Source organism: Triticum aestivum, chromosome 6A (genome assembly GCF_018294505.1).
Source record: "Triticum aestivum cultivar Chinese Spring chromosome 6A, IWGSC CS RefSeq v2.1, whole genome shotgun sequence".
NCBI classification, from domain to species: domain Eukaryota; kingdom Viridiplantae; phylum Streptophyta; class Magnoliopsida; order Poales; family Poaceae; genus Triticum; species Triticum aestivum.
In genome coordinates this window covers 620181553-620205191 of record NC_057809.1, presented here as the reverse complement: position 1 = coordinate 620205191, position 23639 = coordinate 620181553, and the positions used below count along the sequence as shown (strand labels likewise).

The 23639-nt window shown below is 41.7% G+C and overlaps 1 protein-coding gene and 1 long non-coding RNA gene across 3 annotated transcripts; one reads left to right on the top strand and one right to left on the bottom strand.

Annotated features, from left to right (window-relative positions):
- Positions 1-2351: 2351 nt before the first annotated feature.
- LOC123129205 (uncharacterized) lies at positions 2352-6338 on the bottom strand. 2 transcript variants are annotated; one of them, XR_006463637.1, is made up of 7 exons: positions 5723-6338; positions 5441-5623; positions 4652-4710; positions 4368-4569; positions 3154-3304; positions 2640-2722; positions 2352-2548 (listed from the first exon to the last, which is right to left on the bottom strand). It is a non-coding gene; the product is annotated as an uncharacterized lncRNA (long non-coding RNA). The 2 variants fall into 2 exon arrangements; XR_006463636.1 differs by lacking the exon at positions 2640-2722 and having other exon boundaries at positions 5723-6332.
- An 8342-nt stretch (positions 6339-14680) lies between these two features.
- LOC123131475 (aspartyl protease family protein At5g10770-like) lies at positions 14681-16660 on the top strand. The gene is made up of 2 exons (XM_044551146.1): positions 14681-15068; positions 15414-16660. The coding sequence occupies exons 1-2, from the start codon at positions 14933-14935 to the stop codon at positions 16658-16660; spliced, it is 1383 nt and encodes a 460-aa protein (XP_044407081.1). The 5' UTR covers positions 14681-14932.
- Positions 16661-23639: the final 6979 nt, after the last annotated feature.

Genomic DNA, 23639 nt, shown 5'->3' with positions numbered 1-23639 from the left:
TGCCCGAGTTTTGACATAACATATCGTCAAGAAAACAACCGAAAATTCATCTGATGCATGAGCTTACATCTTGTACATTCTTGGACTGTTACTATTTTGCAAAATAAAACAAAATTGCGAAAAAAAAGACATCCAGGATATTTCTCATGCAAAGTCAAGATGAAGTTGTCTTTTGGGTTAATACTACATCCCCAAAGCTTAGAGCTAGGCGAAGATGGGAGTATTGTGCTGTTTTTGTTTGGGTTCCGAGGCTTGGTTTTTCTGTCTCTTCAGTTTTCGACATATTTAGGTTGTGCCCTGGTTCTCGTGAAACCTAGTAACTATATTGTTATGGTGGTTTGGCAACACATATCTACAGGTTTTGGCATGATGGTGTGTAAATTGAAATGATACTAAATAGCATGGAAAAACATCAAATCTTCGAGTGAACCATAATCTTATCAGATGTGGGTTTTCCTCTAGAAAGAGAAAGCCTCCTTCAAGCAACCCAACAGAGTTAGTGTCTGTTATCACGACACTCTGCTTCCCCCCAAAGCTGGTGCTGCGGCAAGCTGCATTTTGTTGGCTGGCAAGCATGCATCATCGTTGGGCATCCGAGTAGAACATGCTTGGGTACAACCAGAACGGCAAATTGACGCTTTCGCTAGTGTGCTTCCTAAGTTGGGATCCAGCATGCCACACAACCCATAGAGAGCCCAAGGTCGAGATGGACGAGCAGAGTGCACGATGCTGCTCCTCCCTCCCCATAGTTCCAAGCTCATGCAAGAATGCGGCCTGCTTTTTGCTCCTGGACCCTTAAAGAGTGCCCAATTGTCCAGCTTCTCCACGGCCATCCAAGTCGCGGGCTCAGTTCCCATGTTGAGGCGGTGGAGCTTGTTTGAACTGAGCATGAAAAGCATGTCACCACAAACCACCAGCCTTCCTCCTACCGGCCTTCCTTCCCCAGGCTTGGTTTTTATCTGCTGCAGACCAAGCTGATGGATCAGCTGCTGATGGATCAGCTGCAGAGCGTAGGATCTTCCATCGCTATCGGAGACAATGAAGTGACCATAAAATTCCATAAAATGTTCTATTAGATACTCTCTCCATTCGATATAATTTAGTGCGTATAGATTTTCTAAAAAGTACTTTGCAATCTTTAACCAAATTTATAGAGAAGACTGATTATATCTACAATACCAAAAATATATAGTATGAAACTACATCTATGATGAATCTAATGATATATGTTTGTAAATATTGTTCTCCACAAACTTGGTCAAAGTTTGTAAGGTTTGATTTTTCAAAAAATCTATATGCACTATGAAACGGATGAAGTACTGATAAGGAGGCTGGTGTTCGGACTAAGAGTCGTTTTCAACACGCAGATCAAACAGGGAGGACTAGCTAGGTACAAGATGTGCGTTGGGTGATGCAAGGGGGGCTGTTAGAGTGCCCTTCAAGAAGTATGAGCTACATTTGTCATTGGATGGGAGATGTGGAGTTGATACCTCGGCACGGGTGAACCCATCAATGATGTGACAATATCCGTAGGAGAAGTAGATGACATTACCATAGGAGGAGCCTAAATGTCATCTTGTTCTCCGTGATTTCTTTAGGAATCTAGCAGTAAGGGGAGATGTTTGGGGTGGCTGGATAGATAACCACACATATGTATAGCTGATGGCAACCATTGGTAGCAGGAAGAAGAGGACCTTGTACACGAACATGGGGTTGGATGAGGAGAGGTGGGAATTTAGTGCAGCACCACTACAAGAAATATGTCAACTTGTGACCTTGACTATTGGTCACTGAAAGGTCACTATTTTTCATTTGCGACCTTTTTGTGACCAAAAATAGAAGATCAAAAGCTGGCCATCGTAAACTGACATTCACGACATTCACGACCTTCTCACGACGTTTATGACCAAAATATGTCTACTGTGGCGTTTTGGTCACTAGCAACCCCCCAGGCCACGTAGGCATTCAGCGTGGCAAGCTGATGTGGCACAAGATTCAGCCAGGTCCAATTCGGTTTTCTACATGGGCCGAGCCCAACAATTCGGCCTTTTATATGTTCTTCTTTATTAATTTCAGTCAGCTATATGGGCCAGGCCCAACTATTCGGGCTTTTAATTTCTGGGACATAGCCTATTACAATCAATTCATTTTTTGTAGCCTCGGCCTTTTTTGCTCTCCTTTTAAATTTCATAACTCAGCCTTTTTATAGTTCATTTTATTTATTTTCAAGAATTAATATACTGGTATTTGCTGAAACTGAGTTCAACTATGTTTGGTCAGTGGCCTTTTTAAGGTCCAGTAGCGTTTGGGCCAAGGCCTCTTTCAGTACTATGTATACATTTAGCACAAATTTAAATTCCAAGCATTTGTATAACAAGTACAACCAGCATTTGAATAACAAGTATAGCAAGTAAATATACACCCAATTCCCAAGATCAGCCTTACATCAAAATTCCAAGAAAATTATGCATTACAAGTTCAATAACATATAAAGCAAGTCGCTGACAGGGGCTTCGAGCTTCTTCGAATTTCTTCGACCTAGGAACTCCTATATAAGAGAGGGGAAAACTGATTAGTCATAACTACACAAGCAGTGTTCGCATCAGTACATCGACGCTTTCAAGAAATACAACACTTACTTAATAAAACATCTAACGTGATAATAGATACATGACATGACAAGAGGCTTATGTTGCCAGACATAGATGGCACTTGTATAGACCTTGAAAAAAAACATACTAGTCAGTGATGCTACAGCACAACACTCAGACAAAAATAACAAGATAAAGCATCACTAGGGATGCATACTGATTTTACTAACATATTTTAATTTTCTACTTTGGAGTATCCCTTCACAGCATGCTACACTCTTAGGTATGGTAAGCAGCACCTATCTATCTGAAATTAGTGTTGATAAAAAAAGTCTGGTGACTTCCATAGGACGACATATGACATCAGCAGGTTTATTCCTCGTGACGCTACATGTAGATATCAAGAACACAAACTACTGGGTATATATACATGCTAGGCTGGACCATACTGAACAAGCAAGATTTTGTTCCATCTTCGAGTACGGAGTAAGTAAAAGGAGACCTCATGCATACCCAACTCCAAAGTGTTTGGAGACATTATGATGGTCTGTTGCTCACTCACCAGCATGATAGGTGGGGATGGCAGAGGTTGACAGGCTCTGTCTGCTCACGGGCGAGCTGGGCGGTTGGATCTTGGGGCTGCTATCATCCTTGCCAGTTCTGTTGTGGACTGCAGACCTCTTCTTGTAGTAGAACCTGGGCAACTGTGGCCTCTGCGAAAGGTTGTACAGTCAGAACAGGCGAGACAGATGCATGATTCGTGTAAATAAAGAGAATCAAGGAGAACAGTGGGACTGAAATGGAAATGCTTTTGGGGGGTGGACGTGTGATGGGAAGACCCAGTCATGTTAAAGAGAAACACATTTCAACACCACACATTCCAACCACATTGTACCTTCAGAATAATTTGTTTCCTGTTCTTGCTGGATAATCTAACGAATTGCAGATACTGGCTATTGTCTACTGGGTGGTTAGTCTCATCTGCTCCATATTTGGGGCTTGTGTGTATTTCTGATTTCTCTATTACTATTTCTAAGTGCAGGCGAAAAATTATACTCTACTTCATATCTAGTATTGGACACATTTTCAGACTATGGACAATGACAGCTGAAATCAAACTACAGTACTAGTTTTAGCCATGCAAGCATCCGCAACATAAGTATTCGGGACGAATTGAGAAAATTTTCATTTCTAGTTGCACCAATAACTAATGGATTCAGCAAGATCAACAAAAAGTTGCTGAAAGTGGCACTAGCTGAGCAAGCTACTTTTAGTCTTTGTTTTCTCAGTGACAGTGTACTCTAAAGAAGATTTAGCACTGCACTTGGCATGTGACATATGTTCAAGGATCAGTTGCACCCAAAAATGCACTGGTGCATGCATGCATCATCAACAAACCATCATCAACAGACCATCATGCTTGGGCACAGAACTATCAAAGTGTTTTATTAACCTCTAGGTTAAAACAACCACATTTTTATTATCACTTCTTAGTTGGAAAATCTAGCTATCTCTCCTGTGTAAATATAGTAGTAGGTATGTAGGACAACAACATGCATTGCCCTTATCACACAAGAGGAAGCTCCCAATGTATCTACCAACAGGAATCTTAAAACACATCCATCAACTCTTTTCATTATCTTGGCCAAGTTAATACTCGCTCACTTAGCTATTGCATACCCACAAGTCAAAATAATACATCACAGCAACTAAACGACCTCGGGCATTGTGGATTCCGAGTCCAGCGATGAATGAACAGGCAAGTTTCATATATACCGAGGTTCTTGTCGAGGGTGTGGGTGAACTCATGGAGCGCCGGGGGCACCTTGAGGTGCTATTTGAGGATGCGGCGCTGGCGCTGGATGCGCACGACCTTGGCCCACTTGACGAACCGGTGGAGGTCCTTCTTTGGCAGCAGGGCGCCACCGATGCCGAACTGCTTCGGCCTCTTCTAGAACAGCGGGTTCACCACCTTGTCCTGCAACCACACACCAACGCAACCCAGTCAGATCACACGCGCCAGTCAGACCACACGTCTGATCACCTGCAGCTGCACCTACTTCTGGAACTGGATGTTGTCCAGGTGCGGCTGCTTCATCTTCCCCAGGTACTGCTCGTCCTGCATACATGATCACAGAGCACATCAAACTTATGTTGTTGCACAGGTTTGAATCCATCAACCAGGAAATATGAACTAAAAACATCTTGTAGACAACCATTGTAGTCGTTCCTCTCTAACCAGCAATCAATACCAGCTACAAAATAGATTAATTTTTCATATTGTCGAGTCATTGGACACCATCATAAGTCCTTCATCGATGACTACAATGCCGCGTGATGCTTCCACACGATGGACCATCCATTCTATGAAACATAAATGGTTTATGAGGCGGTACATACAAATTACATATGTGAAAAAGTTTGTTCGTGTATTTATTTTAGACCAAATAAAACAGTACTCTATATCCTGTAGCTTTGCCATGTCTTAATCCAAATTTTCTATAGTCCTTACGCGACAAAGACAATCTATCTCAAGGAAAGATCAATGGGTCTTCCTTGTCTAGTTCAAGCAAGACATGAGTTATTCTATTTTTGGCAACAAGTTTTGAGCTACTCGTATATACACAACAAATTAACGCTGAACATTTTTCTACTCTGCTTAAAGCAAATACTACCATTCTTCTCAGGAATAAGTGATATGCTCACAACCTGAATTGCAGTATTGTCCTAACAGCAATCTTAAAGACACTTAATGCCTTATCGAGCCCGGTAAACTTAGAAGGGTAACGCTGCAACAAGTAGTACATGCTTCCCGGCACCAGTCTCAGTGAAGAAGTGCCAGTCCTCACCTCATCAATCACAGTGAGCTCAAGATCAACGAAAACAGCACGGGGGACATGCTTCCCAGCACCAGTCTCACTGAAGGTGTTGACGCTGATGAAGGCGTGCAGCAGCAGTGCCCTTGGCGTTGACCTTGAACCCTAGCGCCAGATCCTGCTCCCTAACCGGCGATGGTGTATCCCTCGACGGATCTGCATCCATAAGGCGAGGTGAGAGAGGGGGTCAGCTACAGCCTCCTGCGGATCGATTGGATCGGAGGGGGAAAACAAGTGGGGACGAGGGGCACCCACCCGGGCTGGTCCGCCGCCGCGGGGCCTAGGCACGCCGCCAGGACGGCAGCGGCCTTGTCGGGGAGGACGGCAGCGGCCTCCGGGCGCAGTCGTCGGAGGCGCTGCGGAGCTCGTCGCCTCGCGAGCCGCAGGGCGCGCCGGCCGCTGCCGAGGGGCGCGGGGAAGGCGGGCTTGCTGGAGCTTGTGGTGAGGAGCCGGGGACGGCGGCGGGATTGGAGATGAATCATGGGGGAGCTCGAGTGGATCTCCAGCCAGCGGGATTGGAGAGGAATCGAGTGGATCTCTGTCTAGGGAGTGGAGGTGGAGGCCGTGGTTGTGGTTGTGGTTGTGGTCGCCGGCGGTGTTGAAGTGGTGAGCGCCGCCCCCGAAACCCTAGCCACGGGGAGCACGGAGAAGAACCAGACGACCTCGAGGGGAGGGTCCGGGTAGGAGGTGAGGCCATGGGAGAAGAGGGAGCGAAGGGTTGGGGCTCGGGGGTCGGCGACGGCGATCGGCGAAGGAGGCGCCGGCGGTCGGTGAGGGAGGCAGCGGAATTGGATCTGGATCTGGATCTGGATCAAGAGACTAAGGGGGAAGGGTGTGCCCGTGACTGAGGGAACAAGGGAGAGGTGCTGGATTGAGGGACTGCGGGAGGGTGTGGACGGCTCAGATCGAGTACAGTGGGGGTGATAATTGGGCTGCCTCCTGATTGGTTCGAAATATGAGGTATTTAAAATTATTTCTTAGACCTAAAAACAGGGTATTTTGTGAAGCAGCTGCCAAAACTATTTTGCAAAATGGCATCACTAAAATTTTCACGTAATTTAGACCACATTTTATGGGTGATAACCAATTTGTATGCATTTCCGATCCTACTAGCTATTTTTTGTCATTTAAAAAAATTCTTGTTGATTCAGTAGGAAGCGGGTTAAATTTGAACTGCAACCCCCTCATAGTTTGCTCATGATTTTTTCCAAAAATCATTTCTAGGTACATAAGTAGTTATTTCATTAGAGAAACACCCAAAAAATTCCAAGATTCAACTACTAGATAGGAACAGTCATTCCCGCCGTTTTGACCGCATTTTGAAACGGCCATAAAAAATTTTAAAAAAATGGAAAACCTTCGCATTGTGTCATTACATGTGACCAAGATACCAAAAAAAATAATAAGCTTGTAATACGGCAATTATTTTAAAAAAGTGTTCTCAGAAATGAGCTATCATGCGTGAAGATTCATGGCTTTCAAGCCAAATGATCAATCTTATGGCCACATTCATGGCATAGTTTGTTCAAATGATCTCATATTGTGCACAAGGGTGCATCTTGGAATTCCAAACAATGTTGCCTAAGGGAGTTTTCATTTTCTTTGCACGGAAAATTCATTTTCCATTTTCCGAGTGCCCGAAATGAGTTTTTTTTGAAGGACCTACCAAATAATTGTTGCAAAATTGGACCAAATCATTTTTCTAAAATACTAGGACATATTTAATGCAGAATTGACAAAATGGTTGGGTGTCAAAAGCTTTGATCCACCTTTGGTGAAAAAGACAAATCCCCGCTGATTCAGTTGGAAGCGGGTCAAATTTGAACTGCAGGTGCCTCATAGTTTGCTATTTATTTTTTCCAAAAATCATTTCCAGGTACATAAGTATCTATTTAATCAGAGAAACACCAAAAAAATTCCAAGATTCAACCACTAGATAGGAACGGTCATTCCCTCCGTTTTGACCGCATTTTGAAATGGGCATAAAAAATTCAAAAAAATCAAAAAATTGGAAAACCTTCGCATTGTGTCATTATATGTGACCAAGTTTCCAGGAAAAATAATAAACTTGTAATACGGTAATTATTTTAAAAAAGTGTTCTCAGAAATGAGCTATCAAGCGTGAAGATTCATGGCTTTCAAGCCAAATGATCAATCTTATGGCCGCATTCATGGCATAGTTTGTTCAAATGATCTTATATTGTGCACAATGGTGCATATTGGAATGGCAAACAATGTTGCCTAAGGAATTTTTCATTTTATTTGGACAAAAAAACCATTTTCCATTTTTCGAGTGCCTGAAATGAGTTTTTTTTGAAGGACCTACCATATATTTGTTGCAAAATTGGACCTCATCAATTTTATAAAAAATAGGCCATATTTAATGTACAATTGACAAAATGGTTGGGTGTCAAAAGTTTTGATCCACCTCTGGTGAAAAGGACAAATTCCCGCTAATTCAGTTGGAAGCGGGTCAAATTTGAACTGTAGGTGCCTCATATTTTGCTCTTTATTTTTTCCAAAAATCATTTCTAGGTAAATAAGTATCTATTTAATCAGAAATACATGGTTTGATGGCGAGACATCGAGGTTTGGACGGTGGCTGAGGGCCCCAACTCTAGAGCGCATAAGCTCGCATGCCCGCCGCGTGGTCACCGCGTGACCATGGTGTTTCCATGTGTTCTGGGCGGCCTAGGCATGTCTAGTGGGTTGTTCACTCCCCAGGTAGATGCTAGGAAGAAAATTATAACATAAGATTCTCACGAGGAGACCGATCGATGCTCAAACATGAATAAGCAGGCAAGTGTTTGATTTGCGGTACGGGAAATGCACATGGCTAATGGGCGTGAGTTTTGGCTGAGGATGATCAGTTACTAAGAAGACCGTCTTCACAAATTTTTAGGGAAATCAAGAATATATAAATAACACTTCCTTCACAAAGTGCTGCTTTGAACAGAATAGGAAAATGAATATTGTTGAGTTATTTTTGAACTAGGAAAGGAAGGTTTTTGACATATTTGATGAAGATATGATCCAAACAATTTATGAGATTTTTTTGGGAATTTTTGAAATAACAAAAATATAGGTTGCTTCACAACCTAGGGCAAAAATTGACACATGGACATGACACATAGGCAAAACTGATGAGATGGCGCCTAGTCATCACAACCCACCACAATCTACAAGGCTATGATCATCTATATTGGTCGTTAACAACTAGAAGTAAGGTAGCGAACCAGCACTGTTTGCTTTGTGACCATTTCATGTAAGGAAATTATGACCTTTCTGACCAAAATGGTCACAATGGTTTAGGGTTTGGAGCCCCCCGAACAGCTTTTGACCAATTGGTCTCAGATGGTCATAGATCTATGACCAATTCTTCCAGGGTCACTGATAGAAGGTCACTAGTTGACATATTTCTTGTAGTGCACATGGATTTGGACGGGTATGAGGAGCAGGCAACGCGCCAAGAGGGGCATGTTGCAGCGAAGCCAAAAAGGTCTCGGAAGGGTCCCAGCTGAGCAACAATGGAGCGAAGCAAGCCATCTGGGAGGCCAGTCCAACCTCGGTTCCAGAAAAGGAATGGCGTCCGAGGAAAGAGACGGCAGAAAGTTTGTTCGGCCTCTGCATGATGTGCTGCTGATGACAAACTCCGCATGCAATGAAAAAGAAATTGTAAGCTACTTTCTCCGTCCCAAAATTCTTGTCTTACATTTGTCTAAATACGGATGTATCAAGTCATGTTTTAATATTAGATACATCCGTATTTAGGAAAATCTAAGACAAGAATTTTGGGACGGAGAAGTACTAAGCTGACTAGGAAATACGAGGCAAATGGCATGTTAACCGGAACTATGACATGTTAAGCTAATTCCGCTGCGGTCATCGGCTGTCGAGGACGTCCTCTTCTCCAGTGGTGTCATTGTCGCCTCGCCGGGAATGGGAAGGATCTGCTCTCTCGGGCTTTTCCTCTTTGAGGTCTGTGAGCACCGAGCACTAGTCCACTACTGAAGTGAAGCACATTGACGGAGCAAAGTGCACTCTTGAAAATGACACTCCGGGATTCAAGTAACCAACGGCCTAGATTCGTCCCAGCACGAACATGATAGATCAATGATGGATAGGCATCTAAGTGGTTACTGTGTTACGACTGTCCAACTTATTACAACCTTGAATGATCTCCCCAGTAATAGTTAATTAACCAGTGGCTCAGATTCATCCCAGCAAGATTTTTTTCCATAAAAAAGTACTAGCCTTGCCACATGGAATATATGCTAAATTTAATCCACGAGGATGTTTGATTATAGAGTCGTGGGCGCATGAAAAATAGGAGGTTGGATTGGAATTCAGTGGAAGCTCTAAGCCATAGGATGAAACAAGAATTAATGACACCGCATTGGTCTGATGATTTTCCTGTGTCAGACTTTCAGATACAAAGTGTTTCCCTTAAGTAAAATGGTTGTAGATCTTTGTAGATGTAGCATTATTGAAGCCCGAGCTATCCAAATCAAACTCACCCAGCCACTCTTATCCCGTGATTATATTTGCTCAACTCCATTGCAGAAGGGAAAAAAATCTCAAATCAAACTCATCCACCCATTCTTGCCACCTCCTCTACACTATGGCTCACACGAGAAATACTACGGGGACAGTGGAGATATTGCGGCCCCGGTTCATGCGCCTTGAGACGTAGCCACTGTCATTGCGAATAGTGCTGCCGGAGACAGAGTCCTAGTTGTAGCCGTAGCCAGAGAAGAAGAGAGAAAAGGGTGTCTCGGTTCCGTATGGGGAAGGGACGATGCGGAAGATTCGCAAGTACCAAAAGGACATCGGGCCGCTCCTCAATAGGGCACCTTTTCGTCGGGTGGTGGGTTGATAACTTCTCGCTTAATCTTCTTCCCATTTATGTCAGTTTTCTATGTTTGTCTCGGTCATAAAACTACAACCTGGTTAATATTAGGTCTCGATCTGCATCAGAGGTAGGCATGTTTGAATTTTATCTGAATAGCTAGCTAGGCAAGTCCAGACAATCTCCATTGAATTATAACTTTGTTTTCTTTAAAGGCAAGCCTAGCCAAGTCCATTGACAATATTTGTGTCAGTGTAATTGAGAAATATAATGAAAAATTAAGAGATCTGCTTCCGTCGTTTACTTCATCTAAGAAGACAATTCTTTTAGTCATGTGTCTTTTCACAATAACATCAACTTTTGACAACATGTATTACATAGTTTTATACCAAACTTATATATTTTTTTATCGTACTACAATATTTATGAGTATATTTTTTTATTTAGTTGGCATAGTTAAACACATAATTTACTTCGTATAGTATAAATACTCTTACTTATCAGTTCTAATTTATATCATTAATCATTTTGTTTATGCAAAATTTAAATTAAGGGATGCAACAAAAGTTATCTTTGAAGTATTTTTGCAGCGGTGCCGCAAAATATATTAGTGGACACATACATTGTTGTATGTATGTCCATATGATCATGTATAATTTAGTTTCACTAAATATCATTTTAGAGGTTTCTACATAATAATGTCCAACAAATATCTTATTACTAATTTCTAGTGTATCATTAGGTGTGCATATTTATAGAACCTTGTGGATTATAACTTGTACCGTTTGCAAATGTGCCACAACGAGATTGGGTAGTAAGTTCAACATATGCATGGTACTAAAATATCACATATCACCAACAAACATAAACATATCGTCGATACCATCATGCTTATTCTTCTTATTTTGATACTCGTTACATCATTTTGTGTGAGAGGTGCCATCTTCCTCCAACTACAAGGAAATTGTGGTCCTAAGCCATGGTGGGAATAGTTGATGGATTATATCACAAAAAATTACGAAAAATTGTTTGGACAACATGATGTTTCCAATATGTCTGTAAATGAGAATAATCTAAAAAAATCTGCAGAGGAGTTGGAAAAAATTACTCAACCATTTACCCTGGAGGAAATTAAGGAAGTGGTTTTTGGCATGAAGAGGAATAAAAGTCCTGGTCCTGATGGATATCCTGCTGATTTCTATCGGGACTTTTGGGATCTAGTCAAATGGGATTTAAAAAGTTTAATGGATGAAATTACCAAAGGGAATTTAGATATTTCCATACTAAACTATGTGCTCATTACTCTGGTCCCCCAAAACCAATGATGCTAAACAAATCCAGAAGTTTAGACCCATTAGTTTATTGAATGTTAGTTTCAAAATAATAACAAAAGTTCTCATGAATAGATTGGGTAGATGTGTCTATCCAGTCATATCCCCTACTCAAACAGCATTCATTAAAGGGAGGTACATCATGGAAGGGGTTGTAATTTTGCATGAAGCTCTCAACACAATACACACAAAAAACAATGTGCTTTGATCTTTAAGGTGGATTTTGAAAAGGCATATGACAAAATCAAATGGTCATTTGTGATCAAAATGCCAAAGTTAAAAGGCCTTCCTGATAAATGGTGTGACTGCTAGGTGATGATGACAATGAGAGGGGGATATGTGGGTGTCAGACTTAATGATAACATTGGACCTTATTTTAGAACTTTCAAAGGTCTGAGGCAGGATGATGCTATGTCTCCCTTCTTATTAGACTTGGCAACTGATGCCCTTGCTATCATATTAAATAATGCTAGGGAGCATGATCTAGTTAAAGGGCTGCTAGGGAATGATATGACTAAGGGTATAAATATGTTACAATATGCTGATGATACCATTTTCCTGCTACAAGATGATTTGGGAAGTGCCAAAAAAATAAAATTCATACTTTGTGCATTTGAAGAGATGTCAGGTTTGACAATTAATTTTCATAAAAGTGAGCTTCTTCTATTTGGAGAAGCTGTTGAGAAAAAAAGAGATTTATCATGAAATCTTTACATGCAAAATGGGTGAGATGCCTATGAAATATCTTGGGATACCTATTTCTAATACTAGGATAAGAAACAAACACTTGAATGGGGTGGTGGAGAAAATTGAAAAAAGATGTAGTTGTCGGCAAGGAAGATTATTAGGATACATCACAGGGAGGATTACTTTGGTGCAGTCTTTTCTAACGAACTTTCCTCTCTTCATGATGTCCTTCTATCCTATGTCAGTAGGAATAAGAAAAAAAAGGTGATCTATATAGAGCAAGACTGACATGGCAAGAAGATGAAGATAAGAAAAATATCATCTAGTTAAGTGGTCTGAATGTTGTCTACCAAAAGATCTGGGTGGGTTGGGGATTCTTAATCTAGACATTATGAATAAAGCTTTGTTGGTTAAATAGTTTTGGAAGATGCAAACCAAAGAAGGCTTATGGCAGTCTGCGGTGGGGGATAAATATGTAAATAGTTTTGGAAGATGCAAACCAAAGAAGGCTTATGGCAGTCTGCGGTGGGGGATAAATATGTATTGGATGGATATATTTCTAACACCCAAAAAAGACCTAGAGTCTCCCAATTTTGGGCTAGCCTAAAAAAAGTTAAAGATATTTTTCATAGATATGACAAGAAACAATTAGGAGATGGAAAAAATACCAGATTTTGGGAGGACATATGGGTAGATGATCATCTTCGAAAGATGATTATCTTAGGCTATATAATTTGAGCTTTGACCATGATATAACTATGGCCGAGGCTATTAAAAAAAGGATGGCGAGGATTTAGATTTAGAAGAACCCTACATGGGGAGACTTGGGAACTATGGAAATGCCTTAAACTTAGATGTGAGGATATTGGGATGGGGAAGGTAGAGATGAAGTTGAAAGGACTCAAACTGGAGATAAAAAAATTCAGTTGAATCCTTATACAGGGAGTTGATCACTGAAAAGTGCAAATTCCCACATATGTTACTATGGAAAGTCAAGGTCCCGCTAAAATTAGAGTGTTCCTATGGCTGGTAACGAAAAAAGTATCTTAACAAAAGATTCCTTGTTCAAAAAAGGTTGGAAAGACCGTAAAGAAGGTGTATTCTGTGGTAAATATGAAACTATTAATCATATGTTCTTTTCCTGTTCTACTGCTTCATTACTATGGAGCTTGTTGAAATATGCTTTTGATTTGAGATCCATCCCAACATCTGATGATGATTGTTTTGGGAGATGGATCAGAACCTTTAACAAGAAAGATCAGAAACTAGTTTGGATTGGCTTGGCAGCTATGTTATGGACTTTATGGAAATGTAGAAATGGTGTTATTTTTTACAGTAAAATTTACAATGATCCTATGAGTTTGATACAAATGATGACATATTGGATTGTGGCTTGGTCTATTCTGCAAATAAAAGATCAAAACAAAAAGACGCTGGAGCTGGGATCAAAGCTACTAGAGCGAGTAGCAAGTGAAGTTTATAAAGCTTCGTGGGGGTGGAGATATAACGTCCCAAGGTTGGGAGTCAGAAGTTGTCTTGGTTGAAGTTTCTTTTCTCCAGTCTCGTCTGGTGGTAGCTTAGTAGTAGTAGCTGTTGCTTTTGTGGGGTTCCCCTAGCGTTTGGCCTAGTTCTGCAGTGACATGTTTAGCTATGTTGGCTGTTCACTTGGTTTTGGTGCAGTTTCACTTGGTTTAGGGGTGGAGAAAATTGCACCTGGAATGTTATACGTGTTTCCCTTTCTATTTCTTATAGTTGTAGTAGTGGTGCGTACTACTTTTGAGAAACTGGTTGATGTAACTCTTTATGTTGGTTTCCCTTCATGAAAATTGGAAGGGGCAAGCCCTTCTTTCCTTCAAAAAAAAATAACAATGACGAGCGGGAGGGCAGAAACATTCTCTTGCTTTTTGCTCACTGAAACATTGGAGAGACACTGAACTAAGATAGAAGAAGCACAAATGGCCAAGTACACTTGGTGGAAAATTGACGAGACGGAGCAAAAGTACAAACTGAAGCCAACACCACAAGTTGGTAATTCTAGTAAGCTCACATCCGCCACAAGAAAGGCACAAGTGGTCAAGTACACTCATTCCCGGGTTTTTTTTTTCCTAAAAATTAATACGAAGCTGTTTTGGGGACAGAGGGAGTAATATATAATTATAAGTGGTTAAAGTAAGAAACCTTAATAAGTGCATGCATTTTAGGACAAGATATTCTTCAATAAAAAAGCTTTTTAATGGATTCCATAATTACATTAAGGTGGTATAACTTGAAATCCAGTTTATATTAAGCATCTTATTACATTAGACACTGCTGCCTTAGAAACAAGGAAACAAAAAGGTCCGACCTTTCGTGCAGCACCGCGGCAAACTCCCACACATCGTTTGCATCGTGCTGTTCTTGGAGAGACACACACATTTTTAATCTCCCAGCCATGCAAACTCCCGCCCAGCTGACGCTGGCATCCAAAGTGCAGCCTTGCAAGCCTCGCCATCCCTGTTGGAGCTGATAATTCGCGTACGCCTATTTAAAGATGAGACCCAAACCAGCCGGACCCAAAGTATTCAGTAGCTACCGTACAGAAGTCCATTCGCGCATGCAATGGCGTCCGAAAGGTCCATCTTGTGTCTGCTCGTCCTTCTTCTTCTCTGTGGCGTTTCCCTGGCTGCTTCGCCCCGCTACCTCTCCGTCAGCCTCGACAAGGCTCACGTCGACTGCCCTCCCTTAACGTCCCCCGGTACGGATTACAGCCCGCCAGAAATTTTGGTGTAAGCAATGATGAGTTATGCATGCTCTCCGAACCTGTCGCAATTAAGTACTAAAAACGTAGTTCTAAACAGCAGATAATGATTTCGAGTCATATACGTCTATCCTAAGTCGGTCGTAGTGAAAGTATCATAACTCGTATCATTTATATCAACTAGATAATTTTGGTGAGGTGACGTACAATTAAATGAAGAAAAAGAGGGTTGAGTATCATATTATGATACCGTACTATAATAAATTCTATGCTACTATATATATGTGTCATGCTCCTTGATTAACCTGTGTCTCTCAACTACTACATGCAAATGACAAACAGACGCGAGTTCCGGCAACAAGCTCCTTATCCATCAGTATTCCTGCTTCTGCCCGCCATATTGTGGAGAGCGGACGAGGCGCGACATCCACGACAGAGCCCGGCTGAGCACCCTACTCCAGAGGTCACTCGTCCCCGTGCAACAAGCCGCACCGCCCATTCCAGCACCAGCAGAGGCGCCATCCGTTGCCATCCCGGACCGCTCAGGGGATTTCCTCGACTCGCCCGAGTTCATCGTCGTTGTCGGCTTCGGAACGCCGGCTCAGCCATCTTCCGTGATGTTTGACACCGGCAGTGACATGTCATGGATCCAGTGCAAGCCGTGCTCCGGCTACTGCCATCCGCAGCATGACCCTGTCTTTGACCCCACCAAATCCACCACCTACGCCGCCGTGCAATGCGGCCAACCGCTGTGCTCACACACCGGCAGCAAGTGCAACGACACCACCTGCCTATACTCCATGGATTATGTCGACGGCTCGTCCAAATGGAGTACATCCGGCGTCCTCTCCCAGGACACGTTGACGGTCACTTCCTCAACCAAGCTCTCCGGCTTCCCGTTCGGATGCGGCCAGCGAAACCTGGGTAAGTTCGGCTATGTCGACGGGCTGCTCGGCCTTGGCCGTGGCCAACTCTCACTGTCTTCACAGGCGGATCGTTCGTTCGACGGCACCTTCTCCTACTGTCTGCCGTCTGACAACAGCACGGCTGGGTACCTCAGCATCGGCTCGACGCCGGTCACCGGCCAAGTGCAATATACGGCGATGATACAGAAGTCTAGCTACCCGTCATTGTACTTCGTCGAGCTCGTCTCCATCAACATCGGTGGTTATATCCTCCCGGTGCCACCCTCAATATTCACGAGCACCGGCACCATCTTGGACTCCGGCACGATCCTTACACATCTACCGGGGCAGGCATACACCGCGCTTCGCGACCGGTTCAAGTTCACCATGCAGGGGAGCAAAACAGCGCCGCCGCAAGAAAACCTCGACACGTGCTATGACTTTGGCGGCCAGAGTGGAATCTTAATACCGGCGGTGTCACTCATATTCAGGGATGGCGCGGTTTTTGACCTCAACTTCTACGGGATCTTGACATTCCCACAGCCGACCATCGGCTGCCTCGCGTTCATGCCCCGGCCAGAGTCGACGCCGTTCTCCATCATCGGCAATACGCAGCAGCGGTCGACCGAGGTGATATACAACGTTGCTGCGGAGAAGATCGGTTTTGTCCCCAACAGTTGCTGATAATCATATGTAGTACCATACCACCGTTTGGCTAAATATATATATATATATATATATATGTGCCTATCTATCTATGAAAGAAACTTGTTATGCACGAATGAGAAGCATGGATAAATATACGATCTTTTTTTCCGATGAAATATCACTCAAACGAACTTGTCATGCAATGCAAATACCAAATTTGATCTGATTATATTTTGGTGCGTCGTCATGTCGTGTCCAGATTCAGAAAAAGCTAGTAGTACCGAGGAGAAGATGAAACTTGCTTATGGAAATTTCTCGCTTCAGTTGAATTGTTAAACTTAAAGATTTTTCAAAAAAAAAATTGTGATGCACATGTGTACATTCAGAACATAATATTAATAGCGAACGGATTGCTCGGCTAGCAGATATGACGCTTTTTCGATGTAGGCTTTCAGGTAGCAGGAAAGGAGAACACCTAGCTCTCTAACAGCAGATATGCCGCTTTTTCGATGCCCTGAAGATGTTTCCAAATGCCCTTTTCTTTTTGCTTCCAGTTGCAGACCATCTATCTCAGGGGCGCTCAAATTTTCTGAAAACCACCAACTAAGCAAGACTGAATCCAAGCCAATTATCTGAAACTGCAACGCTAGTTGTCAGACCAATTCCAGCTTCAGGTAGCCCGTATCCACACACACTCACCAAGAGAATCTCCTAAAAATACCCAGCCGTACCAGATTGATTTATGGGATACGAAAACAAGGAGGAGATGAACTAATTAACCAAGAAGCGATGGGATTCATCAAAGCAAGTGGACAAACAAGAACAAATAGATCTAGCTTTTCCAAACACTTTTGCACTTGTTTTGGACTCTAACTTGCATGATTTGAATGGAATTAACCCGGACTGCTGTTGTTTTCAGCAGAATTGCCATGGTGTTATTTTTGTGCAGAAATAAAAATTCTCGGAATGACCTGAAAATCAATGGAGAATTATTTTGAAAGATATAAAAAATACTGGAAGAAAGATCCACGTCGGGGGGCCTCCACCTGTCCACGAGGGTGGGGCGCGCCCTGCCCCCTTGCCTCGTGGGCCCCGTGACACTCCACCGACCTCAACCCTGACTCCATATATTCACTCTCGGGGAAAAAATCAGGGAGAAGGATTCATCGCGTTTTACGATGCGGAGCCGCCGCCAAGCCCTAAACTCTCTCGGGAGGGCTGATCTGGAGTCCGTTCGGGGCTTCGGAGAGGGGAATCCATCGCCATCATCATCATCAACCATCATCCATCACCAATTTCATGATGCTCACCGCCGCGCGTGAGTAATTCCATCCTAGGCTTGCTAAACGGTGATGGGTTGAATGAGATTTATCATGTAATCGAGTTAGTTTTGTTAGGGTTTGATCCCTAGTATCCACTATGTTCTGAGATTGATGTTGCTATGACTTTGCTATGCTTAATGCTTGTCACTAGGACTCTAGTGCCATGATTTCAGATCTGAACCTATTATGTTTTCATCAATATATGAGATTTCTTGATCCTATCTTGCAAGTCTATAGTCACCTATTATGTGTTATGATCCGTTAACCCTGAAGTGACAATAATCGGGATACTTACCGGTGATGACCGTAGTTTGAGGAGTTCATGTATTCACTATGTGTTAATGCTTTGGTCCGGTACTCTATTAAAAGGAGGCCTTAATATCCCATAGTTTCCAATAGGACCCCGCTGCCATGGGAGGGTAGGACAAAAGATGGCATGCAAGTTATTTTCCATAAGCACGTATGACTATATTCGGAATACATGCCTATATTACATTGATGAACTGGAGCTAGTTCTGTGTCACCCTAGGTTATGACTGTTACATGATGAACCGCATCCGGCATAATTCTCCATCACCGATCCATTGCCTACGAGCTTTCCATATATTGTTCTTCGCTTATTTACTTTTCCGTTGCTATTGTTATCATCACTACAAAACACAAAAAAATTACTTTTGCTACCGTTACCTTTTACCAACGTTACCACTACTATCATATTACTTTGCTACTAAACACTTTGCTGCAAATATTAAGTTTTCAGGTGTGGTTGAATTGACAACTCGGCTGCTAATACTTGATAATATTCTTTGGCTCCCCTTGTGTCGAATCAATAAATTTGGGTTGAATACTCTACCCTCGAAAACTGTTGCGATCCCCTATACTTGTGGGTTATCAAGACTATTTTCTGGCGCCGTTGCCGGGGAGCATAGTTCTATTCTTTGAGTCACTTGAGATTTATATCTGCTTATCATTATGAAGAACTCGAAAGATACAAAAACAACAATTTATCCCTCAACTACGAGGGGAGGTAAGGAACTGTCATCTAGCTCTGCTCTTGATTCACCTTCTGTTTTGAGTAAGCTTGCGACACCTACACCTGCTATTCAGTCTGATATGTCGCATGTTATTGATGATGCCACTTTTGCTATGCATGATATTTATGATGAAACTACTTCTATGCTTGATACTACTATGCCACTTGGTGAATTTCTTGAAGAACAACTTGCTAGGGCTAGAGAGAAAGAAATTATTGAAACTGATAATATTGATGAAAGTGATGATGAAGACTCTCCCCTAGATATGAACTACCTGTTGTGCCTGAGGGCTATGTTATGGATGAATAAACTGCTAGAGATTTTCTTGCTTGCAACGATAGGAGCGATCTTAAGAAATTATTAGCTAAGCTGAAACAAAAAAAATTGAATGCTAGAATGAAATATGATCCTGCTTATGCTACTTCACCTATCTTTGTTACGGATAAGGATTATGATTTCTCTGTTGATCCTGAGATAGTTACTTTAGTTGAATATGATCATTTCTATGGCTATGAATCTGAAACTGTTCACTAATGATGAGAAAACTCGCTACTATTATATCCTTAAATTATTTCCGTTCTCATCAAAGGGTGATGCTAAGATATGGTTTAATTCTCTTGATCCTGGTTGTGTGCGTAGTCCCTATGATATGATTTATTACTTCTGTACTTAATATTTCCCCGCTCATAAGAAACCAGCTGCTTTAAGGGAAATATATAATTTTGTGCAAATTGAAGAAGAGAGTCTCCCACAAGTTTGGGGGAGGCTTCTCCAATTACTTAATGCTTTGCCTGATCATCCTCTTAAGAAAAATGAAATACTTGATATCTTATATAATGGACTAACCGATGCTTCCAGAGACCACCTCGATAATTGTGTTGGTTGTGTTTTCAGGGAAAGAACACCAGATGAAGCTGAAATTTTATTGAATAATATGTTGACTAATGAAAATAATTGGACACTTCCTGATTCAAAATCCTGATTCAATTCCTGAACCAACTCTTAAGCCAACTCTGAAGAAGAGGGGTATTCTATTTCTCAGTCCTGAAGATATGCAAGAGGCAAAAAAATCTATGAAAGAAAAAGGTATTAAAGCTGAATATGTTAAGAATTTACCTCCTATTGAAGAAATACATGGTCTTAATTTACCGCCTATTGAAGAAATACATGGTCTTGATAACCCGACATAGGTAGTAAAGGTAAATTCTCTCTCTCTATGTATATATGATAAAGTTGAAATCCCATTTACTAAGTTTGCTAGCCCATGCTTGGATGAGTTTGATGACTTTATGGTTAAACAAGAAAACTTCAATGCTTATTTTGGTAGAGAATTAAAACGCAGTGCTGATATGCTTGAACACTTGGGTAATTATATGCCTAATGTTAAAGGTGAACTTAAACTTATTAATAAACATGCTTCTATGGTTACCATTCAAGTAGAAGAAGTACTGAAAGCTCAGAATGATTTGCTCAATGAATTAAATAGTAAGAAAAATGATAATGTTGTTAGAGTTATGACTAGAGGTGGTAAAATGACTCAGGAACCTTTGTATCCTGAGGGCCATCCTAAGAGAATTGAGCAAGATTCTCAGAGAACTAATATTGATGCACCTAGTCCTTCTAAAAGGAAGAAAAAGAAAAATGATAGGACTTTGCATGCTTCTAGTGGACCTGTTGTAGACACACCTGTGAATCCCAATGATATTTCTATTTCTGATGCTGAAACCCAATCTGGTAATGAACATGAACCTTGTGATAATGTTAATAATGATGTTCATGTTGATGCTCAACCTAGCAATGATAATGATGTAGAGATTGAACCTGATGTTGATCTTGATAACCCACAATCAAAGAATCAACGTTATTATAAGAGAGACTTTGTTGCTAGGAAGCACGGTAAAAAAAGAGAACCATGGGTCCAGAAACCCATGCCTTTTCCTCCTAAACCATCCAAGAAAAAGGATGATGAGGATTTTGAGCGCTTTGCTGAAATGATTAGACCTATCTTCTTGCGTATGCATTTGACTGATATGCTCAAAATGAATCCTTATGCTAAGTATATGAAAGAAATTGTTACAAATAAAAGAAATATACTGGAAGCTGAAATTTCCACCATGCTTGGTAATTATACTTTTAAAGGTGGTATACCTAAGAAACTAGGAGATCCCAGAGTACCAACTATACCATGCTCCATTAAAAGAAACTATGTTAAAACTGTTTTATGTGATCTTGGAGCCCGTGTTAGTGTTATGATACTCTCTTTATATCGTAGACTTGATTTGAATAAGTTGACACCTACTGAAATATCTTTGCAAATGGCTGATAAATCAACTGCTATACCTATCGGTGTTTGTGAGGATGTGCCTGTTGTGGTTGCAAACGTTACTATTTTAACGGACTTTGTTATTCTTGATATTCCCAAGGACGATAGTATGTTTATTATTCTTGGAAGACCCTTTTTGAATACTGTGGGGGCTGTTATTGATTGCACCAAAGGCAATGTCACTTTTCATGTTAATGACAATGAGCATACGGTACACTTTCTGAGGAAACAACCTCAAGTTCATAGTATAAACTCTTCTGGAAAAATTCCATTGATTATTTTTTGAGGTTTTGAATTTCCTCTTCCTACTGTCAAGAAGAAATATGATATTCTTATTGTTGGGGATGTGCATATCCACATTGAGGTAACCTAGTGTTATTCGAAAATTCTCCGGTTCCATGTTATTCAGAATGAGTTTGTTAACAAGACCTGATCAACCTTGTTAGTAGATTCCTTTTGGTGAGCATGAGATGGATGAATTTAGAAAACACAACTCTCTATACCCTCTTTTTACTTTCTGTTATTTATGTTAAATAAAGAAAAAAAATAATTTTTGTCTGTTTTCTGAATTATCCATGCAATAAAAAATACCCCGAAAATAAAAGTTCTCCAAGTGCCCTAAAATTTAAATATGATTTTTTCTGGAATTTTTTAGAATATCTGGCATTGAGAGCACAGCAGGGGGAGCAAGCACCTAGCCACAAGGGTGGAGGGCGCGCCCTACCCCTCGTGGGCCCATGGTGGCTCCCCTCCACTTATCCCAGCTACCACACACTCTGTCTTCCTCCCACAAACATCACTAACCAGGTTAAACCCGAGTCCAAGCTCATTTTGCTACCATTTTCGATCTCCTTGCTCAAAGCACCTCTCACAAACCTGCTTTGGGGGATTGTTCCTTGGTATGTGACTCCTCCAATGGTCCAATTAGTTTTTGTTCTAGTGCTTTATTCATTGCATATTTTTGCTGCTTAGGTGACCCTGTTCTTGAGCTTGCATGTCAAATTAATATGGTCAAAAGTAGTTTTGATGCATGATATTGCCTCTAGGCACTTCTAGGAGTAGTTGCTACCAATATTGTTGAGTTTGGTTCATTTTATTTTGAAGTTACGAAAATTTCAGAAATCTTTCAGAGAAAGAAATATGTTTAGGAAAATGTACCAAGGTGGTCCTTCAAGGAAGCAAGGACCCAGGCTCGCAATATGCGATGCCGACGAAGAACCACCGAGGGAAGCTCAAGTGCGGGCTTGTGAATGGCCTTCAGAGGACTTTATGGATCGAGCAGGAATCAAGGAAGAATTTAACGCATATGTGTGTTATGCCGATCTTGAGAGCTTCGAGGTAGACAAGTGCCGCCAATACCACTATCCCACTGATTCCTTTGTGAGAAGGCTTGAATTTTCATCATCACACAATTCTCAAACTGTCCTGTTTGATCTCTATGAAAATTCGTATACTATGGACTTCGAGGATTTTCATACCGCTTGCAAACTTCCACAATGGGGCAGCACTAGTGAGCCTCGCAAATCTGAGTTTAGAGATTTTCTTTCTAGTATAACTGTGGGGAATCTAGAGATATAACACAAGCTACCATAGGGAGCATTCATTTTCCTGCTATACATTATTTTGCTCTCTTCATAGGTAGGTGCATAAATGGTAAGGATGAAGCATGTCACATGTGTGTCCCTAACCTCAGTGTTCTCAGGAGTGCTGTATTAGGAGATAAACATTATAATTTGGGAGCCATTGTTGCACGTAGGTTGCATAATAATAGATTTAATGGAGATTTCTTTGGTGGAATTTATGCAACCCGTCTAGCTAATTTTCTTGCTATACCCATACGCGGGTATGATATTGAGTTGCCTCCTGTTTATTTAGATTATGAGGCCATGGTTCATCATCAGTTTGTTGAGAGGAACGATCAGTTCCTCCAGTACCGACTAATCTTTGACAGACGACGCACCTATCACGTCGCTATCCCTGCTCTTGCTTTCCTTGACTCTCAGGCAAAAGGGAGATATGTTATAACCAGGGAGGAGGCGGACGAATATAAGAGGAGGACGGAGACGGCCCATCTCCAAGCGGCAGCTCATGAGGCAATAGCTGCTGCATCTCAATACGACCCCCGCTACAACTTTGGATATCCGCCAGGCCAACCGTGGCCATAGACCAACTTAAGCCAAAAGCCTAAGCTTGGGGGAGTACTGCTACATCTTGAGCACTGCGTTGGTTTTCCCTTGAAAATGAAAGGGTGATGCAGCAAAGTAGCGTAAGTATTTCCCTCAATTTTTGAGAACCAAGGTATCAATCCAGTAGGAGGCTACACGCGAGTCCCTCGC

Excerpts from the sequence above, each read along its gene's own strand:
- LOC123131475 (XM_044551146.1), top strand. The coding sequence starts at position 14,933 with ATGGCGTCCGAAAGGTCCATCTTGTGTCTGCTCGTCCTTCTTCTTCTC. Across the intron at positions 15,069-15,413 it reads CCCTCCCTTAACGTCCCCCG|ACGCGAGTTCCGGCAACAAG; the intron begins GTACGGATTACA and ends AATGACAAACAG.